Source organism: Pezoporus occidentalis, unplaced genomic scaffold (assembly GCF_034315485.1).
Source record: "Pezoporus occidentalis ecotype Australia unplaced genomic scaffold, CSIRO_AGI_Poc_V1 ctg339, whole genome shotgun sequence".
In the NCBI taxonomy this organism is placed as follows: Eukaryota; Metazoa; Chordata; class Aves; order Psittaciformes; family Psittacidae; genus Pezoporus; species Pezoporus occidentalis.
In genome coordinates, this window is record NW_026915366.1 from 185,894 (window position 1) to 208,714 (window position 22,821).

At 35.2% G+C, this 22,821-nt stretch overlaps 1 protein-coding gene across 1 annotated transcript in view; it reads left to right on the forward strand.

Annotated features, from left to right (window-relative positions):
* LOC134169171 (gamma-2-syntrophin-like) overlaps positions 1–22,821 on the forward strand; it is a gene marked incomplete at its 3' end in the record, with an annotated part of 159,902 nt that overhangs the window by 59,096 nt on the left and 77,985 nt on the right. Inside the window, exons 2-4 of the mRNA XM_062629460.1 lie at positions 5,426–5,563; positions 21,289–21,345; positions 21,443–21,500. Coding sequence (XP_062485444.1) covers positions 5,426–5,563; positions 21,289–21,345; positions 21,443–21,500 — 253 coding nt within the window. The remainder of the gene's footprint in view (positions 1–5,425; positions 5,564–21,288; positions 21,346–21,442; positions 21,501–22,821) is intronic.

Below are 22,821 nucleotides of genomic sequence, written 5' to 3' on the forward strand. Positions count from 1 at the left end.
ATATGTGACAGAATTCTGAATTACTGGCATCAGAGACAAATAGATCTGATAGAAATTCACTTTTCTGGGATTTTTCCCTGTGAGAGGATTAGTACCTGTACCATTTGGACAGATGTGTGTTCATTTTTCTCTGTAATCCCTTAGCTATGGATGTCTGTAATCTGTACCAGCAATCTGTTCAAGGACTTCAGTTTCCTTGTATTTGGAATATGTTAAAAGAAGATTTCTGAATTATTTTCTCATCTGACTGTTCCATTTGTCTTTGCAATAGGTTTTGAAGTACTTAAAACTGTCATTATGTCCTCTTGTATTCTGTCTTTTAACTAAGCAACCCAAATTCATGCAGAATTAGTTATAGCTCCTATTTTGCAGATCTCTGATCACTTCTAATTATTTTTGCATTTCTCATGAGCCGTTTCAGTTCATTAAGTCTTCTGTGTAGTGTGGCCATGAATCAAGCTGACATAATACTGTATAAAAGGAAACAACATACTGGGATGTATTAAATGCTATGCTGGTGATGGATTATTTCATGGGCATGAAATTATTCCTCCCTCATATTCATCAGTATTTAAGGAACCTCCTGTACTAACCAGCTGAAGAACTGTGTTTATTTTTGGGCACTGTCTTGTGAGAGTGATAAAAAACAAATCAGTAGGGAAGAATCCAAAGGAGAGCAGTCAAAACATATGCTTGCCTTTATTGCAGCCACAAGATATTGATGCCAATATTTTCCTGTCAATCCTCACTGCTACCTACCTGTTTCCTTTCCTTAACAAAGGGTGATGAAAAATTTTTCTTCTTCCATGCAAGTGATTGTTCTTCCTTGCATATATTTTTTCGTTACACTTCATCCTGTTTTTTAGATTTTTCTTTTTTTTTTTCTTTTTTATGTTAGTGAAGGCTATTTTAAAGTTCAATTCTGTCTTTCTGTGATCTTTTGATCACGATAGGAAATGTGGTGTAGAAAACATATCAAACCAGGTATGAGAGAGAGTAAATTTGAGTCTGCTGTAACTGAAGAGATCCGAGTACTGGCTGTGTGTGAAAGAGAGTGCCTAAGTTCTGTGTCTGCTAAATATGAAGTTATGTAGGATGAAAATCAGTGACTCCAGTTCTCATGTGTCTTCAACAAGTGTTCCAACTGTCAGTATACCACAGATATGGAAGTTCAACAAAGTTGTTTTAATGAAAAAAAAAAAACAATGTTGAATTAGAGAATCTTAACACTCTGAGACCTATGAAGTGTAATAGCTGCTGCTGAAATATTTTTCTGGAAGTATAATGCAGAATTTCAGTTGGGAAAAAAAGTTCACATATAGTGCTGAAAGAATTTTATTTACAAATTAAGAAATGTCATTTATAAATGCATTTTAACAGTTAAAAAGTGAACTGCTATGCCACTGAAGGTATGGATATATTTATTAAGTATGAAAATAAACAAATGGTGATTTCTGCTGGAGGAGCAATGTAACTCAATGTAGAGGATTTTTTTAGATAAGATATGGGAAATACCAGCTGATCCATTTTAAGGGTCAAAGACACTAATACTCTATTTTGTTGCCAACAGTAGTTGTGATCACTGATAAAATACACTTAGGCAGAGGGAATAAGAAAGGTTTGGAGTTACTGAGAGCTTTTCAGTTTAAATCAAAATAGGACTACTGCAGTGCAGACTCTGATATCTGTTCTGAATTCATACAAATATATTATGTGATTTCATTATGAATCTCATCTGAATTTCATGATCATCTATCTAAGAGTCTTGAATATTTTCTGCCTCTCTTCAAACAGTTCCTAGCATGAGTAGCCTAACAAATATTGCTCTGATACATTTGGACATAAACAAGTAAATAGTTTCTAGAGGAAACTGAGCACACCTCAACAGTACTTTTAAAGTCTGCTTCATCTTTTTGCATGCTTTTTCAAAATAAAACTTACAGCAGTGATGGCAAGTGTTTTATGCCAGTAAGATGGAAGTTTGGCTTAGAGGTGCCTACTTTGAAACAGAATTTGCAGCTGTGAGCTTTAGGTTGCAGACACAGTGCGCTGAAAGAGTTCTAGTACTTTGAGTAGGGTCCCAAAACTTCATGCTGAACAGAGACCACTTTAAAGCAAGTACACTGGCTAAGGACCTGCCTTGAGTAGACAACAATAAAACTGATTAAAGGATTCATCTGCAATTCTGGATCCCTCTTGAGAGTGATTTTTTTCTTCTTCGTGGTATTGACAGTTTTTGAGTTTGCTTGAGAAAGTAGGTTTCAGTGTTTTTTTTCTTTTTCTTTCAAAAGCTGCAGTGACTAAGCTTTCTTAAAAACCACAGCTCCTGTGATGTTTGTGATATTGATCTCCTTCTTTCTTCCTCCCACCACATATGTGGACATGCATATGCACACCACACACACCTTTTTCTGAGGCCAGTGTCTATAAAACTGTCAGAGATATGAAAATCAACTTTTAATTTCCTCATCCACCTAAGTAATTTTAAATTTATATTCCTCTTAAATCCTTTTGAGATGTAATTTCTTATGCACTTTCCACATGTTTTGTTTTGTTGTTTTTTTGTTGTTTTTATTACAAAACACCTGTAAATTTGGTATAAGATCTCCAACATTACTACATCATTCTGGTGAGTTATTTGCACTTTTCAGTCCTCAAGTTCTGATACCAATTATTAGAACAGCTACCATATAAACAGGTTTTAAATGAGAAATCGAGACCAACATAGCATAGTTAAAATGCTGGATATGCATGTACATGCAGAGACTTACATTCTTATTAAAAGTTCCTTGTTTGAAGAAGCATTTTGTGTGGACTGAGATTTACCCTCTGGAGTTACATATGCCGTCTCTTTAACACAAAGAGAAAACAAGGGATTGTGCTAACTCTGATTCAAAGCCATTTATAATGGTCTAAAAAGAGCTGACTTGAAAGGCTGAAAGAAATCTAAATGAATCTTATTGATTCTGAAAGCAAATTGGATCACGTCAGGAGTTAGATGGAGCATGAGGTAGGTATTGGATTTTAATAGGACTAGATGAGATTCAGTGAGACTTTCAGTTTAAGTAGAGTGATGGAAAATGGTAAGCTATTTAATCAGTTGCTCTACATACTTAATTCCTTACTTGTTCATCTGTTAAAAATGAAAATTCAGGTATTTTTATATTGTGTTACTTCTAAACATATGTAATGATTACTAGCCAGAGAAAAGTTCCAGGTTTAGGCTGTCTGAACAGCTCTCTAGAGCTCTGTTCTCTCAGTGTTTCTGTAAAGCAGGCTCTGCTACGTCAGCTAAAGTAACAGCAATTGCCAGTCTGGGTGGTATAGCAATACACAATTCCTGAACAGCAGCAAAATGCAGAAATGGTGGTTTTCAAGGCAGTTATTCTGTCTGAAAATACTTGGTGCTATACAGAACGGCTTTTAAACAGATGATTTTAGCACAGTTTTAATGTGTCATCATTCACAAAATTGTATTTCCATGCATTCTGGAAATCTAAAAAAATTTCAAAACCTTGGGAAAAGGGAGAAATGTTGGTTTCCAAATAAGTGAGAATGATTAAAGCTTTGCACCCTCACTGATCTGTTTCCTTTAGGCATTCCCAGCAAACACTAAGGACAAGATTTATCTACACAGTTAGGCACTTGTGTCTGAGTTGAGTTGATTTTTATGTTTAATTTTTAAGTCAAAGTAGAGAGCTGTGGTGCAGTTTGTTCACTTTTAGATGGATGTATAAGAGATAAAGTAAATCATACTTCAGAGGCATCTGTTGCTCACTACTGGCTTGACAGTGTCTAGGTGTGGATTTCTACACTGTAAACCTTTTGCAAGATCCATTTCAAGCTAAAGATACCTACATGTGGATGTCTGCTGTCATGGCTGATGTTTGTATCCCATTGTAATCATAGAAATCTTGTAGAGAAGGGCCTAAAAACCTTGTGTCAGCCTTACATGTGTGGAGTCCTTAGATATCCTAAAGTGTCTTAAGTGGCAGCAGTCGCCTACATGGGGACAGATGCACTGAAGCCAGGGATAGAACCACCACATGAACAATTCAGCCGAGCAACTGCTGTGTATATATGTCAGGGTAAATTGAATTGCTCTCTAGGCACTTTCCATTTCTACTGTAAGGGAGGCTTTGACACTTGGTTGTTGCATAGAGCCACACCACATCCAAATTTGAAGTGTCTTCAACTTAAAGAGATCCTGCCTTTAAAGACCAAAAGGTTTTATTGACAATCACCACAGATCTTTCTCCTTAATTTTGTTATGAAGGTAATGATCCATGTTTAATTTAATTTTAAAATCTCTTCAAGCATTCATTTAGTGCACAAGACATGTTTCTTCTTGAATTCCATTACTGTTCTTTACACAGTCTACTGTTTAATAAAACATCGATGAACAACTTGATTTTAAATCACCATTAAGTAACAAATGCTACAGCTAAACCTTGAATTATACCTGGTTATTTTTCAGTTGCATAGAGGAAAGTACAATTTTGTGATGATGCTGTTAAATGCGTTCTAAATTAATAAGAAGGTATTACTTTTACATATAATAATCCATTTCAGAATGAGTGTTTTTCTCTTCTGTGTAATGGTAGTAAAGCTCTGGAATTGTGTTAGTCTGCTTATTTTAACAAATATCTCTAAACAGTCCTAAATCCACATTTTTTGTTTAAGGAAATATCTGACTGAATATTAGTGGGAAATCTGCATGTAAGTAAATAAATCAAAAATTAAACTAAAATTTCTTTTTTACTACTCATGGAGAAAATGTTGCTTATACCTAATACTTGACTGTCCTATAGAGTTTACTAGTTATTTGTATGATGTAACTTCAGAAATATATGTCCATCTTGACATAAACAAATAGAAATTCTGTAACACCTGTCCTTATTTCTATTTTTTCTAATGTCAAACCAGCTTTCTACTGTAATAGGACTCTGTATCTTAAATCCAGTGTTTAGGAAGGGTACAGGTCTTTTTCTGACACAGTGGAAGGAATGTCTCTAAGTCTGGAACAATACTGCATTTCCCCACTTCTTGCTGAAACTGGAAACTGTGTTCAAATTTACACGTACCTGTCTGCTACCAATACAGTGTCATAATAAGATATAATTAAGAACAAACAGGACATCATTGAATTGCAGCATTCCTCTGTGGAACAGCGCAACAAATATTTTTTTTTTTTTTAATATATGTTAATGTCTACTTCAAACACCATTTAGACCATATTTTACTGTACAAAAGAGGCTTCTTATATCTAATCCATTTGAAGACTGAAAAGCAGGCCAGTTTTCCACTTTGTGTAAGCAGTGCTCATTTAAATGCATTTTATGTATTGCATGGGATATAGGTTGTTATTCATCATTATGAAGTGTTCATATTCTTAAATTTTTTTTTCTGTGCCTTGCTTTCACAGACTAAAACTGGCATTGCATTGTTGTATGATGAAGTATCCGAAAATGCTTATGACATCCGACTGAAGCTTATGAAAGAGGTATTAACAATTCAAAAACAAGATGTCGTCTGTGTTAGTGGAAGTGATCACAGTACAAATGTAAGTGCTTCTATATCTCTGTGCTTTTGACTGCACACTTTAATGTCTTCTGCAGAGATCATTTTATGGTGTTGTAGTGCAGGAGATTTTGTTGGGTAATAGAAATACACATAATGATCAGTTGTTGGGGGTTTTATGCATACTTGTGTGCAAAACTTTTTTTGGCCATTACTATATGTCCTTTATTTTGACATACACAACCTTAACAGGAGAGGTATATCTGTAAATACTGACATTACAGCATTCTTCCACCAAATACTGTTAGGCCATTAAATGAAGGAGAAAGAAAGTGTTTTCGATTGAAAGCATTTTCATACACCAGAGTTTTCTTCATTTTTATATAAAGTATTGGCAGGATGTCTGTTCAAGGGCATAGAGCTGACTGAGAACACTTGAGAGGCACTTATTTAATTCTTTTTCTGGCACAGATGGGGCTTAATCAGTGCCAGCATGTATGTCATGCTTTTTCCCCCAAAAAAATCAGTTATGCTGCTTTTTCAAAACATGTGCTACCCCTAAGCTATAGAGGAATCTTCTGTATCAACATTTATTAATGTCACTAGAGAAACTGGTGGCATTTTGCATAAGCAGTAGAGCAGTGATGTCTAGGTTATGGACATCCTTAAGTAGTGTACTTTAGTTCCTCATATAAACAGTATTCCTCTTAAAATTAAGTGTAATTATCCCAAGTTTTACAGAGTAGAATGTATTTCATGAACTGTGTTGGTATTTGCTAGAGTGACAACTCATGGCAGCCTCCTCAGAGAGGGCAAAGGCAGGGGAGCTTTTCTGTCTGCCTGCTGTATTCCACATGCCATGTAAACATAGAATCTGGCACTAGGGGACACCAAGTGAGTTTGTGAATCTCTGCTAAGAATTAGGAGCAAAAAAAAACCATGTAATGGTACTCATATATACATACCACATATATACATATGTGGGTATATCAGTGAGAGAGAGGTCTGCTTATGTAGCACAAACCCATGTTTTATTCCTGCCATAGTAAATATTTATCTAAATTGTTTAATATCACACAAAACCTAATTTGAAATAGCTTTTAGAAGTCAGAAACATTAGTACTGGTTGCAAAACTTGTCCATGGAAATCTGGAACATAATTTGCTCTTGAAATGGTCAAAAAGCTTGCATCACTTGGCAAATAGAGCGAGGCCACTCACTGAAGTGAAAGGTGTGTTCATTTCTGGTTGGTTTACTGAAATAAATATAAGCCTCAGTCAAAACCCACCAACTTGCATATACTTCCTACTTCAGTGGGAAGCATGATAAACAGCAGATTTTAACTGCAGGCATTGCTGGTAGTTCTAATAAGTTGTATGCAAATTGTAGTTGCAAGAGTCACAGTAAAATGTCATGTGGCTGCAATATATGGTGTCTGTGCATATAAGTATATATGTTTGGTTGGGACTCAATGGTATTTAAATTAAATGCTTCATGTATAAGCTTTCATAGAAAAAGAATCAAAATTCTACTTTACCTAGTCTCAGATTACTTCTGGATTGAATCACTATGGGCTGACTGCATTTCAGAAAATGTATCAAATCTGTATATCTATCAATCATCACTCTTTGATCACTTAGTAAAAAAAAAGTGTGTTTGTGTGGGGAGAGACCACAAACCAAACACACACCCAAAACCCCAGACACCCACTAAAATGAAAGCATTACAGAAAAGAACCCACCCCAATCAGCAACCCACCACTCTTAATATCACATTTTGGGTTAATTTTGATTTTGATACATTTTACTCCTACATTTTAGGTTACCCTAAATAGAATTTCCTGATGGAGACAGGACAGGAAGACAAGCTCTGATAATGGTTGAGGAGCCTTTCCTGGATTGGCCTTTCCTGGAAAACATTGTTAACATTATCTCCTTATTTTCCTTAAGTTTTTTCACTAAAGACTCTGAAAACTAAATTTTAAGGCACTGATCTATTTTTCTGTGTCCCTTGCAAGATTTTCCCCAGATGTTCCTTTCTGAAAGTGTTGTCTTCAGTCCCTGTGGGCTTCTGTTCACCAACTCTAATGACAAAAATCCGCTAAACTATGTCGTCATGTCAATATTTTATTTTTCCTATTATATTTAGAACCAAATAAAAACTTTGAAATGCTGACATTTTATATAAAGGCCAATTAAGTGTAACATGAAAACTGCCTTTTTTACAGTATGTAAATTCCTAGTATATAGAGCTCAAAACCAGAATTTGAAATCAGGCTGAAATAGCTGGTAATTCTCTAGCACTCTTTTTGATAATTCTAAAGTTTTACATTTACAGCTACACAAGATAAATTCCAAAAAGATAAATGCTTTAATTTTCAAGTGGTTCAAGAAAATAATTTCATCCCTGTGCTATATGATTCAAAATATTAATAGAAAATTATAACCTGAAAGTCAATTCTATAGTAGTCATAAACTATCACATTGTCTTACTGATTTATTCTTTCTTTCTATACTTTTTCTTTCTCAGGTATTTGTAGTGAATCTTTGATACACACGGCCATTCGTCAAGCTAGTTCATTTGCTACAAAAATAGAAATAACTTCTTTGCCTTCTTTCTGTAGTCACCTCAAACACATAGGAGGGGGGAAAATGTTTTTGTTTTAGAGTAACTTTTCTTCTTAGGTGGGATATGTAAATGGAAATATTGAAAAAGAAAGTTCTGTATCTACTTGGAGTAATATTTTGTTGTCCCACCAGTTTTGTGGGACAGAATTTGTGGGATGCATTTGTTTCCAGCCTTCCTTTCACTGACAGGTTCATTGATCCTGAAGAATGCTGAGGACAGGATTTGAAGCCATGTGTAATTAGCCCTTCCTGTCCCATCCAGTTCTGAATGCTGCAGTGAGGACTGGCAAAGACATCAGTGATCACTAGTGCTACTGTTGTGGGTTGGACATTGAACAGTAGAGATTATTCCCAAGCATATAAGGCTTTCTCTATAAAATACCTTTCAGTACCATCCTCTAGATCTATTTTGTTTCATATTTTGCTATCTGCCATTCATTTAGGTGCTACTTTTAAGAACTGAGAAATCTTCACCTTTTATTAGAAATTGTAGAGCCGGATTTCTGAAATTTAATGGAAATTCAACCCGTTTCACTGGTTTTTGCTGTCTTGGACATGGATGTACAGAAATAGGGAAAAGAGCATGCTTTGTGAAATTTAAGATATGCATAAAAAAATAATGTAAATGGAACTTTTCCTTAGAATTCAAATATTTCACAGTAGACAAGGTGGCTTTTAAATATCTGTAAAAATATTTAAGGAAGTGGGAAATAATATTTTCCTGTGTTTTATTATATACTGTTACTGTTAATTACTGTAATTTTTTTATATGACTATATAGAATATTTGTATATTTTACATGTACGTGATTAAATATGTGATCTTACCATCATACTGTATTTCAGAGCTTCAGTCTTGGCAAATCTAAGCATTCTAAGCAAGTCTTCATGACTTAGTGTTGCGTTTTGGGTGTTTTGATTCTTAAGGAAAAGGAGAATTAATGGATGCATCAGAATCAGTGCATACTCACAAAAGCCAGGAACAAAGTTATTGAAGAAATGATGTACAGAAAATAGACTTTTTTTAAAAAAAAGGTATTTTTTTCCCCCCCATATTTATCATTACTCTCAAAAAGGAATTAATTGTATGACAGACAGGGAGAGATCCATTTTCAGTTAAAGGAAAAACAGGGAGGAAATAATTTTTATACTTCATTATGGTATGGTTTTCCTTTAGCTTTTTGCAATTCTGCATGCTAAAATTAATTTCTTACACACAGCGCCTCACCTTAATATTCTCTGGTTTTCTTCCGTGTATATTTCTATCATCCTTCTCCTGTTGTCAGCCCACAGTTTTACACCTCTCCTCATAAGAATTTTTTTTCTTTTACTTTGTATTATATTTCTGTATCTCCCCTCCCCCCCCCGGCTAATTCCACTTGCAAAGTAAGAAAAATAAATGCATCTGTTTTTTTATCACAATCATTCCTTCTCACAGAGCTGAATTGTCTCTGATTTGGTCAGTGGTCAGGCAAACAGTTTTCTAATGCAAGCTCCTGGCACCTCAATTGGAAGAGGACTCCTCAGAGGCTTATGTAAGTCTAATAGAATTAGAATAACAAAAACCTTTGCATCCTGGGTACCCAATTGTCCAGCTTCACAAGCTGCGTCTTAGCTGGACTTAATCAGAATGAGACAAGGTGGGTGAATAGGGAAGAAAAATAGCGAGATTAGCTGTTGTATTGATTCAAAAAACAGAAACAGTGCCTGAAAGTACTGTTTAAATCCCTATAAGACTGCTGTGGCTTTTTTTTTTTTTATAACTCAGATACTAATGACAGAGAAGAATGTTACTTTAGCAAACCCCTAGGGAATGGGTCTGCATTAAAGTCTAAACTTTAATTATTTTATAACTGAAGGAAAATTCTGTCTAGATAACTACTAATACAAGTGTTTGCCCAGTGCCTGTTCTACCATTACTGGTACGGTATTTTAGTCTAAAATTATTTTTTAAAAAGCTAATAACATTTTATCTTTTTTGAAACATCAAGTGGGCTACAGTTCCTGAGAGGGCAGTATTAAGGACTTGTGGAAATGCACAGATGTGGTACATTCAGTCTGATCAAAGTGGCAAACTGTGAAGTTTACATTTTTCTAATGTTCCACTGATTTCTGAAGATTTTTGTATACTCACAGATTTTAAGAAAGGCTGGGGACATAGAAGTAGTAACACTAGTGAGTAAGGAAGCAATCAAAACTCTGCTTTCTGGTTTCTAATTAAGTATTCTTTGACCCTGGTTTGCCACGTACTTGAAGAAGGAGTATGTCACTGTCCTAGGTGGTGGCACTACAGTTCATCTGACATGCTGTGTGATTAAGTCCTATGATATCTTTGCATATCAGCATAAGGCTATTTATAATAAGATTTATTATGTAGATGACTGTATCATTAGACTTGGTGATTAATCATAATCCAGTGGCATCTCTTGTTAGAGTGCTGCATGCACTCTTCCCTCAGTATGGTGTTTCTTCTAAATTCCATCTGGAAACAGTTTGATCAAGAACAACCCTACTTTAGTTTGAATTCCATATTTCTATGAAGAGAGTCAGTCAGTAGGTGGGCTGCAGCCACCAGGTAGGTGAAAGTTTGCTGATGATCAATGAGAATTGGGAAGTGGAAACCTCTGTATGTGGCAGAATGTTAAATAAATGTAAAACAATTTGCTGGGGAAGATCTAGGGCTGGAGAGATAGAGGGTGAGAGCTGAGAAAATCCTCATCATGAGAACCTATCTTGAGGAGAAAACTCCCTGAAGGATTTCATGTATGCTTGTGCACCACATCCTCTTTTGTTGTTTCTGGATATGTAACAAAGAGCAGGATGTCTGCATTTTATGATATATTTTACCGCGTCTCACATTCTTACAAGATCTGGTTCTTCAATTATTTTTTTATCTTATAACTTCCTTGTGGTAGCTTCAAGAGCTGCTGAAGAAAATGAAGATTAGATATGGCTGGTATGTTAAGTACCTGTCTTTATTTTCTTACTCCTTTTGGTGTCAGACTGTTTCTTCCCTTGTGTCCATACAGGACAAGTTGCAGGCTTCTCTTTTAACTCTTCATATTATATTTTCTTGATTTGCTTTTTCCTTTCCCCTGCATGTTTCCCAAGGGCCTGGGTGGCAGGTTCTGCTTCTATTGCCATCATTGCCTAAGACTGGCTGTTATTTTCTGTTAACCTGCCGTGTAGGACCTGTTCTAAATTTGACATTTTATGCTGAACAAAAAAATGAAGCCTTTTGAGGCTGCTTTCCAATAAATGACAGATGCAACTACAGTAGTGTAGAATAAAATGTGTGGATATATACACATATATATATATATAAAAAGTGCTCTGAATGTTGCAGCAATAAATGATTTCTTTGTGCTGTTTCTTATCTCCTGTTTACCCACTTACTTTAATTAAGGAATAGTCTGTATGCTTTGATGAGATTGCAGACCCACTGGTCATACTCTGGTCCTCCTACAGAGTAAACATTTCTCCACAGGGGTGATAGTGACTGTGAGGAAGGCAGATTGATCATGCCTAAATATTGCTTCTAACCTCAAATTTACATTTTATGCTTCCACTGTTGCAAATATGTGAATTTTATCCCTAAAAACTGAGTTTGTACATGGCTAGCAGCTCAGTGTCTATAAATCTTAGTCTTTCACAGAGAGTAGGCTGGTTTTTTGAATGCAGTTTGCTTGTCTTTGAGCATATGGAAATTTTTTCAGTCAGCAGCTATATGCTCTAGTGTTTTCATGCATCAGCACAAGACAGAAGTTTTACTCAGATGTGCAGTTGGACAATATGAATTTCCTTTAATACTTAGAGCATTACAAAAATGTCCTTCTGAGCTTTGTGTTTCTTGTTCAGACTGAAAATACATTTCCAAAATAAATATTCTTCCACTGTAGATTCAGTTCAGATGTGATGGCCAGCCTGCTTGCTGAAAGAACTGCTTGACATGCAAGTAGATCAAACTGCCTGTCAAACAGCAGGTAAATATAGCTTCTCTTTCCATTGCTGGTATGTTTGACACTAGTCAATGCATTTGTTTCTTAGAATTTATATGCTAGGTAATATCATGGCCAAGTTGTTACTCCAATTTTTAAAGCAGTAGCTATTACAGAGCCAGTATTTCTTTGAGAAACAAACAATCCTTGAAAACTTGAAACAATAAAAGGTCTTATAAAGTTAGGAATATTTCATGTTGGTATCCTTGCCCATTACAGTTTTAATAATTACATTCTTTCCATTCAGATGTACCCTGAAGTTTCATGCAGGGCATTTATTCTTCCTCTAATCTTCTAGAAAGAATAAACAAAACAGGCCTACTATGTGGTATGCTATGGGGGATACATAATTACTTCCACTTCGCAGCACAACTGGAATGAATGATTACAGTATACACATAGCCTTCAAAATGAAGAGTTTTAATAAATTGTAGATATTATTAAAAGATGTCATTAGCAAACCAAAACATTATTTAAAAAGAAAAAAAAGTATTTCAAGTTTCCTGTTCAGATTGATAATCAGTAAACTTTCTAGTTTTCCTTGCCTATAATATAGCCATCATACAGTCAACTTTAGCTCTGTATTGTTTGTTAATTTGTTTTTGGTCTTTAAGACTGTTACAGATGTCTGCCTTACTTTAGCCTCAAACCATAAATAAATTAGTTTGGAAAGAAAAATTGTGTCTAGCCTGAAGGCAACTAAAAAGTGAAGTTGTATGTTTGACTGAGACACAAACACCGGGTTTTCAGCTGCATATGAGCATGACGTTATCATTAATGTAAAAAAAAAAAAAGATAGGGTTTTTCCACAATTATTGCAGTACAGTTTTGGCAAGAAGTGCTGGAGTAGAATTTTCTTCTGTAGTTGAATTTTCTTCTGTAGTTGCTTGCAAAACTAGTGTGGGTTTCTGTCCACATTTTGTAGTCCTGAAATTTTGTAATTGCATTAGTTCAGAACTGAGTCAGACCTGAAATCTACTAAGCCCACTTCTTCCAACAGCAGCTGCTGACATTTCCCTAGAAGAGCAGGGCAAGAATATGTGATGCTTCTTTTAACGTGTTTCCTGCCCTAAGTTTTTCAGTGCCTTCCTGTGCAAAATGCAGCTTTATATTGGCTCTTAACAGATATCTTTTTGCTACAGCTCTCCAGTATCCCCTTGAACACATGTAGACTTTCAACATCCAGATTTTTTATTTCTTACCAGACTCCAGAATCTGCTATACATTGCACAAAGAATCATCTGGGGATTTTTTTGTCTAATGGAACTCTTTGTTATAGTTTTTCTCACTGTCTGCAGATTTTATTCCCTCCCCTTTCCTCCCCCAGTTCTAATTTATTTAGTGCAGGCCTTAAGTTTCCTAAGCCTTAATTGGAACCTTTTATTAAAAAAATGGGATTTTATTTTCAGTGTTGTAGTCTTCATGTGTCAAGGGTTTATTGAGAAGTATCACTCCAATGCGTCTGCTTTGTTTCATCCATGCATTCCTTTAATACTAGGGTGAATGCTACGTGACCCTGGTGATTTGCTACTGTTATTTACTGAATTGACTTCTAAAGTTGTTTCAAATTCATACAGCCCCATACATCCTTTGTGCTACAAAGCATGTTGGAAGAACATCTCTAGTTTTTTTCATGCTAAAGAAAAGTGTTCATTTATCTTCCCTCCAGTAGCCTTATTAGCTGAGTATGCCTTTTATATCTTGATCATTAATCAACCCTGTAGTTTTTTGGCAGACCTCCTGCTCTTGGTAGATTTGAAGGTGTATTATAAACTTTTATTCTTTTTGGCAGTTTTTGGAACTCTCTTTTCTGTTGCTGTCTTATTTTGGTTTTCATTTTTTTTTGCTTATATTTCTTTTTATTTTTTTTGTACAAATAAAACGTCCATCACTCTACATGTAATAACCTCTCTTAACCTCCTCTTTAGCCATGCAGTTTTCCTTTCCCTCTCTATTAAGTCCTTTTAATAAGTGGCATTCATTGTCTCTGTGTTTCCTGTGTGGTACCCTTAACTACTTTTCACACTGCCTATAATGTTTTCATTTTCTTAGCTGCCCTATTCATTTTTCCTTTCAACAAGCATCTTCACTTTTTCATAGTTCCCCTCTTGGGTTTGCAGGTGACTGTTGAATGTAAAGTACATAGCAGTTGCTATTGCACAGTAGCTTTTCATCTATAAAAAAATTAACTAGATCCTACATGCTATACTCAGGACCAGGGCAAGTACTTAGTCTTATCTTGTGAGCTCCATGAAGCAGTGACTGATAGAGAGACGTGGTGTTTGTTGACTGCATTATATGCTTTTGTGTATCTCTGTCTGATCTACTAGAAGTTAAGTCTTACCACCATTGCGTTTCTCATACCACCATTGCGTTTCTCATTCCACCATTGCATTTCTCATACCACCATTGCATTTCTCATTCCTGTTGCTTTTTTGCATATCTCATTGTTATCAGCCTAGTTGAGTGGTCACTAGTAAAGATTCTTTCTTGTCTTTAGCCTGGATTCTGTTGATTTACTTGTTGAAGTAGTTGCAGTATTAGTTTTTATTTGAGCCTTAAGTCCTTCGTAGCATAAGGCATTTACTCTGCTGCTTATGTAGCCTATTTTACCTTTCTTATATACATCCCATAATCAGAGATTTTTGTACATCTCCAGAGTGCTTATACCTTTATTTACTTCAGATTTAGTACAATTTTGGTTTTGTTCCTGGAACTCTGGTTTATATTTCCCGTTTGCATTTTTCCCTTCCCAACCTGTACTTCACTTCAAGATACAGAAAATCTCTGTTTATACCCATAATAGAAATATCATCCATGATTTTACTCTCTTCTGTACCTGTCAATGTTTCCAATACTGCAGTTTAAAACTTTAGGTGTGGCTTTCCTGAATCTTAAGTACCAGCAGCTTTGGTTCCTTTACAGTTCAGATGTGACTGTGCCTCCTGCACAGGTTCTGTGTTTAAAAAATGGCTTCAGCTTCTGATAAACCTGAATCCACCTTCCTTAAGCCTTTTTCTGTAGGAATGCATTAAGATCTTCCCTATCTCCTCAACCCTACAGGGACTGTTGGAAGATTTTTGGAGAACCTTACTGTAGAAGTCCAGGTCTCTTGCTTCCTTTCTTCTTACCTAATTTTTCTATCTAGGACTTAGTTCCTGTGTTTCCCTACATTTTTGGTACAAATTCAGACCAAACCTGCCTAGTGTTTCTTGGGCTAAGCAAGGGTTCCTGTTGGATGTCACACCTTGTACATGTCCAGATATCCATTTTGGAGTCACCTCCCTTGAGTTATAAATGTATCTGTCTATTTGCTTAATGGTCATCTACCACCATTACAACTGTCTGGGATGTCCACTTTAAGGAGGGCATTCGCCTTTCAAGAAAGTACACTGACATGATCTGTTATGAGAAACTACTAATGGAATTACTTCTCCACTAACACAGACATCTGCTTCTGTCATGGCTTTTGCCTCCTTGCTTCATGCCTGTGGCTGGGCATTAGCACTATTACAGATTTCTGTTCCCTATGGATCACTTTAATTTCAGGTTAATTTCAGTGTACATGCCTGGAATCAAATATTTGGTGGAAACTTTATTCTGTCACCTCTATAAATTGAAAACAGGTTTCTATTTTATACTGCACTTGAAACATATTGTATGTGCACACAGTTCTGTTCTCACAGAGATCATCTTAACCATGCTAAAACCTGTTGATTGGGTATTTAATCCACAGTTGTATAGCAGGTTAGGTTCTAAGGCAAGTAATTCTTGATAACATATTGTCAGTTAGTCTTGCCCTTCCAACTTTGTACAGCTGATAGCTTGAAGGAAAAAACAGAGGCAGGCAGACAGCATTACCTTTAGTAAAATAGTCCACATTCAGGAATTACGTTACCAGTAGTTGCTCAAGTGTGCACCCAGAAAATTCTGTTTTGGCAGATAGTGTTGTCAGTTGGACTTGCTTTCATGAAACCTGAATTTGGCTAACCTCTGTTCGTACCAGCATTAGTATATTTATTACATAGTTTATAAAATGATTTATTAGTGTGATGCTATTAGAATTGTACCTGTAGTGCCAGGTATAGAAGAATCATCATTTAGAGTATATTAAGAGATTTATTTTTTAACTGTTCTTTGGACTTTGTCTCACTATGGAACAGCTGTCAGAATGTTACATGCTTTTCTATCTGAATTTAAATAAAATCTACTACTAAGATGTATATTATTTTACATTTATGCTTTTATTGTACATGACTGCCAATGCCACCAGTACTTGTAGGGATAATTAGAAATTTTTAATTTACATCTGTGTTTGTAGTTAATGTATATTAGTGTCCTTTTCCTTTCTGTTTATGGACTGCATACTATCATACACAGGTCTATGTGACTTTATCTCTTCTAGAAAATAAAACACATGCTGTAGCACACGTTCAACATTGGCCCACAGTTGTCTATGTGAGAGCAGTCTCTGGCTGCATTTTGGCTTGTGCCAAATTGCCTATAACGGGTGTTGGTGTGCTCTGTGTCTCAGTTTTGGACAATATGAGTTGCAGCTCTCTTAAACAATGCCTCAGACCAAATCAGGTGATGACATGTGTCATGTAGTGTTCCAGTTAGGCAGTATTAGTCATCATGTTTTCAAGGAAAGAAAATTTGGTAGTGTTGGTTGGGAGTTTTACTGTGTTGCTTTGCTGGGGAAAATCCTCCAGACTGCTTTATTTTAGCATAGGCATGGCTTGTGAGACATGAATTGTAAGACAAACAGTCTGTTCTTTGGTTTGAAGAAATGAAAAATATCTTCCTGAATTTTGAGTTGTGAGATCAAGAGGAACAAAATTAAATATAGGTCCTGAAAAAAGAATAGGATAACAGGATAAGTTAGAGGGGACAGAGTGCAGAGGTCAGATAAAAGAGAATAATTACTGTTTAGCATACTTTCCTACAAAACCTGAAATTTAATTCAGCAGGTAATTAATGTTGAATCTCCTCTAAATCTCTAAATTACCCAATTACCCACAGATTTTCTTCTCTAAATTACCTTTTTTTTTTTGAGTAGTGAGCATCTATTTTATCAACTTAATGGTCCAAATGAAGGACTAAATGGAAACTAGCCTATAGCGAGCCATGTGAATTTGTAGGTTTTAGCAAAAAAAAAAAATTAATTTCCTCCTTTAAAATGAAGTTGCAAAGTCAAATATTAAAAAGTTAGAATTATGCCAAATTAACACTGTCAATCAGGCATTATGTATTAGGTGCATCCCTTCTAATCTGAAATTATAATGGGTTAAAATGCTGAACATTCAAAGCTAAGGCTGAAGCTGGTCAACAAGATACTTTGAACAAATAAAGTTCATACAAATACTTAGAAAAAATATTAAGGCATTTCACGTCACTAGGACAGAATAGTTGTCCCTGGGTCTTTGTGTGCCTGCATTCTTGCTCTGCAGAATGAGGATATATATGCAGGCTGGGAAACTAATTTAATTATGTAGATGTACCTAAATATTGTACTGCTTACTAGGACAAAAAAAGCCCTAAGTATTTGAATAATACTATGTTTAGAACTAAATTAAAGTTGTGTTCATGAAATAGTATGACAGATTATGCTTTAAATAAGGATGAAGAAAGAAATAGCTGTAAGGTCTCAAAGCCACGTTACTACTAGAATAGTGTTTCTTAAAAAGTCTGTGGTGTGTCAAGTTCAAAAGCTTGTCTGGGTGTGTCTGTTTTCCACTTCAACTCACTGAAATTTTCACTGTATCTGTCTGTAAGAGTTACTTGTCTTCTGCCAAGGAGGATGCTTTAAAACTGTGCTTAACCACCTCTGAAAAGTGCTTTGAAAAAGGTAAATATATTTAACTCCTGGCATCTTTTTCACTACTACACAACTCTCTCAAGGTATTTGGTGCTCCTGTGGCTCTTGCCTGCTACCTCTTCAATTTCTTTGCATCATTTTCAAAATAAGCGTATCAGAACTACCTGCATTATTTAAAGTGGGGATCACTGCCAGGTGCAGAAATAATTTATAGTCTTTGTGTTCCTTCTTAACAGTCACCCAATGTTGCAGGATTATACTAGTGATTTTGGCCATGGCTTTCAGCGGGAATGGAGGTTTTTCTCACAGTCTTCATGACTCATGTTTAGTTTTTTTTGGAAAACCAAATTCTGCAGGTCGATAGAGTGCTTTTCTCTATTTGTTTCAGCTGTTTTCTTAATTACAAGGATGACCTTAAAGTTCTGTATGCTTGGAGCCTGTCCATCATTACCCTTATTACAAGTATAGTCCCTAAAAATTTATTGCAATTAATGTAGATTTTTTTTTTCAGACCACTGGTTTTAATTTTTTTAAAGGTAATCTATGTACTGTCATTATCCCTCAAGAAGCATAGCAACTAAATATTTCCTTTATCTCAATTACATTTTGAGTTGTTTGTTGTTTTTTTTTTTAGTTAGCCAATTTACATGTGCTTAAACTACGCAATATTATTTTAAATTGTTTTACATTTTTGATCAAGCTTTTTTAGGGTGTCAGATCAATGCCTTGCTAGGGTTATTACAAGGCTGGTACTCTGTTATCAAGATTTTAAATTTCATAACAAGTATTCATGTAAATTGAAAAGGTTTTTTCCATAAAACTTTTCCTCTTTAAAATTATTTCTCTATAAATCCTTGTGACTTGGTTTTACCATTAATCCATAATGGAATAGGTAGTTCATTGCCAGATTTATGATCATCTGACCTTAAAGTATTGTAATATAATGAAAATCTATGGCTCTATTTATATATTTTCAATATTGACCCAGTATTAATTTTCTTCTAATATCCTGGAATTGTACACTGTTCAACTTGTTGAAATTCAAAATCAATAACAAAAAAAAAATCTGTCTCTGTCAGCTTGTGTAGATGATTTTAGTTATGACACTTGATGATCCTCAGCTTTTGGCATTTTACTTTTACGTATCTTTAAAGGAAAGTTTTTTGCATTTTTCAAATGTAGCTCTAGTTAAAAAATCTGTTACAAAGGAAATGTTGAGGTACGTGATAAGTACCTTATTTCAAAGGGTCTTTCATAGAAATATTGAAGCTCTGAAATAAGCAATGCTATGAACTATGAAATCATAAAAATGATTATTACAATGTTATATAAAGAAATTGCTTCATAGGGCTACAATCTCAATTATATCATCAGTATTATAATTTGAAATGTACCTATCAACCATATGAAATACATGTTAGTGGCAGTTGAATATGTAAGATGCCAATAAATAATACCTTGCTTGTCTTTCATAAAATGGCTAAAGCTATCCACGTAATGGTTTTGTATTTGTTGTTTGATAATGCTAAAGCAATCTAAGCTATCAAAATATTTATTCCATCACCCCTGTGTGATGGGATATATTGGGATAATTTTTTTACAAGGTATAAGCATATGTGAAAAGAAACATGAATTAAACAAGCAGACAGGATTTATGTCATAGAAATTTTTTTCTTGGAAATGAGTCACTGAATTTAAAGGTAGAGTCATAGAATCATAGAATCATAGAATAGTTAGGGTTGGAAAGGACCATAAGATCATCTAGTTCCAACCCCCCTGCCATGGGCAGGGACACTTCACACTAAACCATACCACACAAGGGCCTGTCCAACCTGGCCTTGAGCACTGCCAGGGATGGAGCATTCACAACTTCCCTGGACAACCCATTCCAGTGCCTCACCACCCATACAGTAAAGAACTTATTCCTTATATCCAATCTAAACTTCCCCTGTTTAAGTTTTAACCCGTTACCCCTTGTCCTATCACTACAGTCCCTAAGGAAGAGTCCCTCCACAGCATCCTTATAAGCCCCCTTCAGATACTGGAAAGCTGCTATGAGGTCTCCACGCAGCCTTCTCTTCTGCAAGATGAACAGCCCCATATTCTAATTCAGATTGAATCAGAGCTTTGTCAGTGAGTATGATAATTTAGATAAAAAGTTTTGATGCGATTCAAAATGAAGAAAACCTACAAAACAATCTGAATTAGCACAGATTTCAGTAGAGCTGAATATCATCTGAAATTTATGGGCTTGACTACTGAAATAATAATTTATATTTAGTAGAATTAGTGAAATTGTAAAATACCCAACAGGAAATATACATATAGGAGTAACCTCACATATATTTTCTTATCTACTGAAAAGGAAAAAATAAATAATCATAGAATCACAGTGTGGTTTGGGTAGAAAGGGAACCCTAAAGATTATCTATTTCACTTTCCCAGGCACAGACACCTTCCACTAGACCACATTGCTCAAAGTCTTGTCCAACCTGGCCTTGAACACTGCCAGGGATGGGGCAGCCACAGCTTCTCTGGGCAACCTGCACCAGTGTCTCACTAAGGTTAATTCACAGGAATTAACCTTTTCCTAATATCTGATCTAAATATAACCTCCTATATGTTCAGGAAGTTCTGTAAAAATGTCATTCTCTGCAGTGCTGTTCATCATGTTGCGAAAAAAATTCCCCACAACTCTATAATTACTGTCAGCCAATGAAGTGCTATTATTACGTTGTCAGGCACCAAGAGTTACATACTAATGAAATGTCAAATTCAGCATACTGTTAAACATATGATAGGTTGCTGTAGAAAAATATTGATAAATGTTTTCTTCTTTATGCACTTAAATATGAAACACAAGAAAATAAACATTTGAAGCAGACTTTCACTAAAAGTCTTTTGGCATATACTGGAAAAAATGGTAAAGGTCTGAAGATGTGGATTAGAAAATGTTGGTATTTGTGATTGAAAAATGAGACTAAATATCATGCATACATGATAACTATGAAAATGCATATCTCAAAACAAAAGCATGTAAAAAGTTTCTGTTTAGGAAGAATATTGCTTAAGACATACAAAAAAAGAATCATACTGAAAGTCTGCATACAGAATTCACACACAAATTCTTCTCTCTATGGTAAGGAATTAAATAAGTGCCTATAAATTGGTGTTGAATGAGACTTCAGAACTGGATCACTTAGATTCTAGGCTATCGCTGAGAAAGAATTTTTTAAAAGTAAAAAAAGAAAGTTTAAAAGCATCTTCTATGCTTATTCAGATATTGTGTTTTCACCTAAATTTATTTTTTCTACAATTTTTTAAAGCACAGAACTGTTACACTTCATAGACAACCAGTTGGTGGCTTGGGCTTAAGCATAAAGGTATGGATCCCTTCTCATTTCTTCTTTTAATTTTTCAGTACAGCTAATTCACATCAGTCTTAATTGAGATCTCATGGTTAATACATGTCTTTTACAGGGTGGTGCTGAGCACAAAGTGCCTGTCGTCATATCAAAAATATTTAAAGACCAAGCAGGTAACTTATTTATTTACACAGTACTGTAGTATATATGGATTGTTTTGAAAAATTAAATTCTCTATAAACTGAGAATTAAAACAAGTGTGGCTCACTCTTTCAGCCTTACACTATCTTTAAGATATCCTGTAATGTCCAAAAGGTCCATGTGCCTTTGTGCTGAATTCAAAATCTATTATCTTTTCAAGTCTTTAGGATCTAGACTTGCAATTTTACTGGTAAGTAATGGTTTCTGAAAACATATTTTTTTACTGCAGTAAGACAGTTGTGTTGTAAACAAAATATTGGATGTTACTTTTGGAAACAAAACTGTGACATAGGAAATCTACTGATATACTTAATTTTAATAACACAGCAGATAAAAAAAATGCAAACCAGACATATTTTTTTCCCCACACAACAATTCACTGCTATGTGGTATGACTAACTGCGCCTAGTTGCAAGCAGAGAGTGATTTGTAATGTTTATTATGGTTATGATATCACAAGTTTTAAATCAGTGTAGTCTATCCCAGTTAAGTATTACACTGACATTTATCTAGCAAGAGGAACCTTTGAGGGAGTGTGTCAGATCTTAGACTGATTTTCATAAGTTGAAGAGCTGCACTGGAAAACAAAGGGGCTCTTCAGTAAGTTTCATGTGGGTGGGCAGTGCCTTGAAAAGTGAACTAAGGGTCTTAGCTGATGAAAAACAAAGTCATGTTTTCTTCTCTGTTAGACATGGATGTGGAAGCTAGTTTGCTATTTTCTTTGCTGAGGCATTCTTTTACATATTTGAAGGTTCACTGTGTTTGTGTTATAAGCTTCTATGTGTTTCCTCTCTAGAGTAAATCTACGCATTTCATCTAACCTTTCGTGCAAGAAAAGACACAGCAGTGCACTGTGACCCTCAGTGTATGCCCTGCTCCTCAAACAACTCAGAGCCACTGGCACAATCTTTTGAATTCATCAGCCTCTCTTCCTGCTTTGCTGCAGTGGAGATTAAGCACATTTGCTTGGCAAGCCTCTTGCTTCACTAGCTCACAGACTGTGCTTGGTTTTCTCCTCTGCATTTTCTTCAGGGGGTCCTTATTTTGCTTGAAAAGTAATTACTTCAATATTATCATATTAATTAGTAAATAATAGTAATGAAGAAGAGTATGTTCAAATTTATCTCACGTATGAACTTGAGGGACTATTTCTGTTTTAAGATTCTAGTGCTTTAATGTTAGAGGAAATAATCTGGTAATATTATTTAAGGGAAAATAAGCATTTTAAAAATATATGCATTCTTTCTCCCTACTTATATATATATTATACATCTGGGAAAATATTTATGTTGT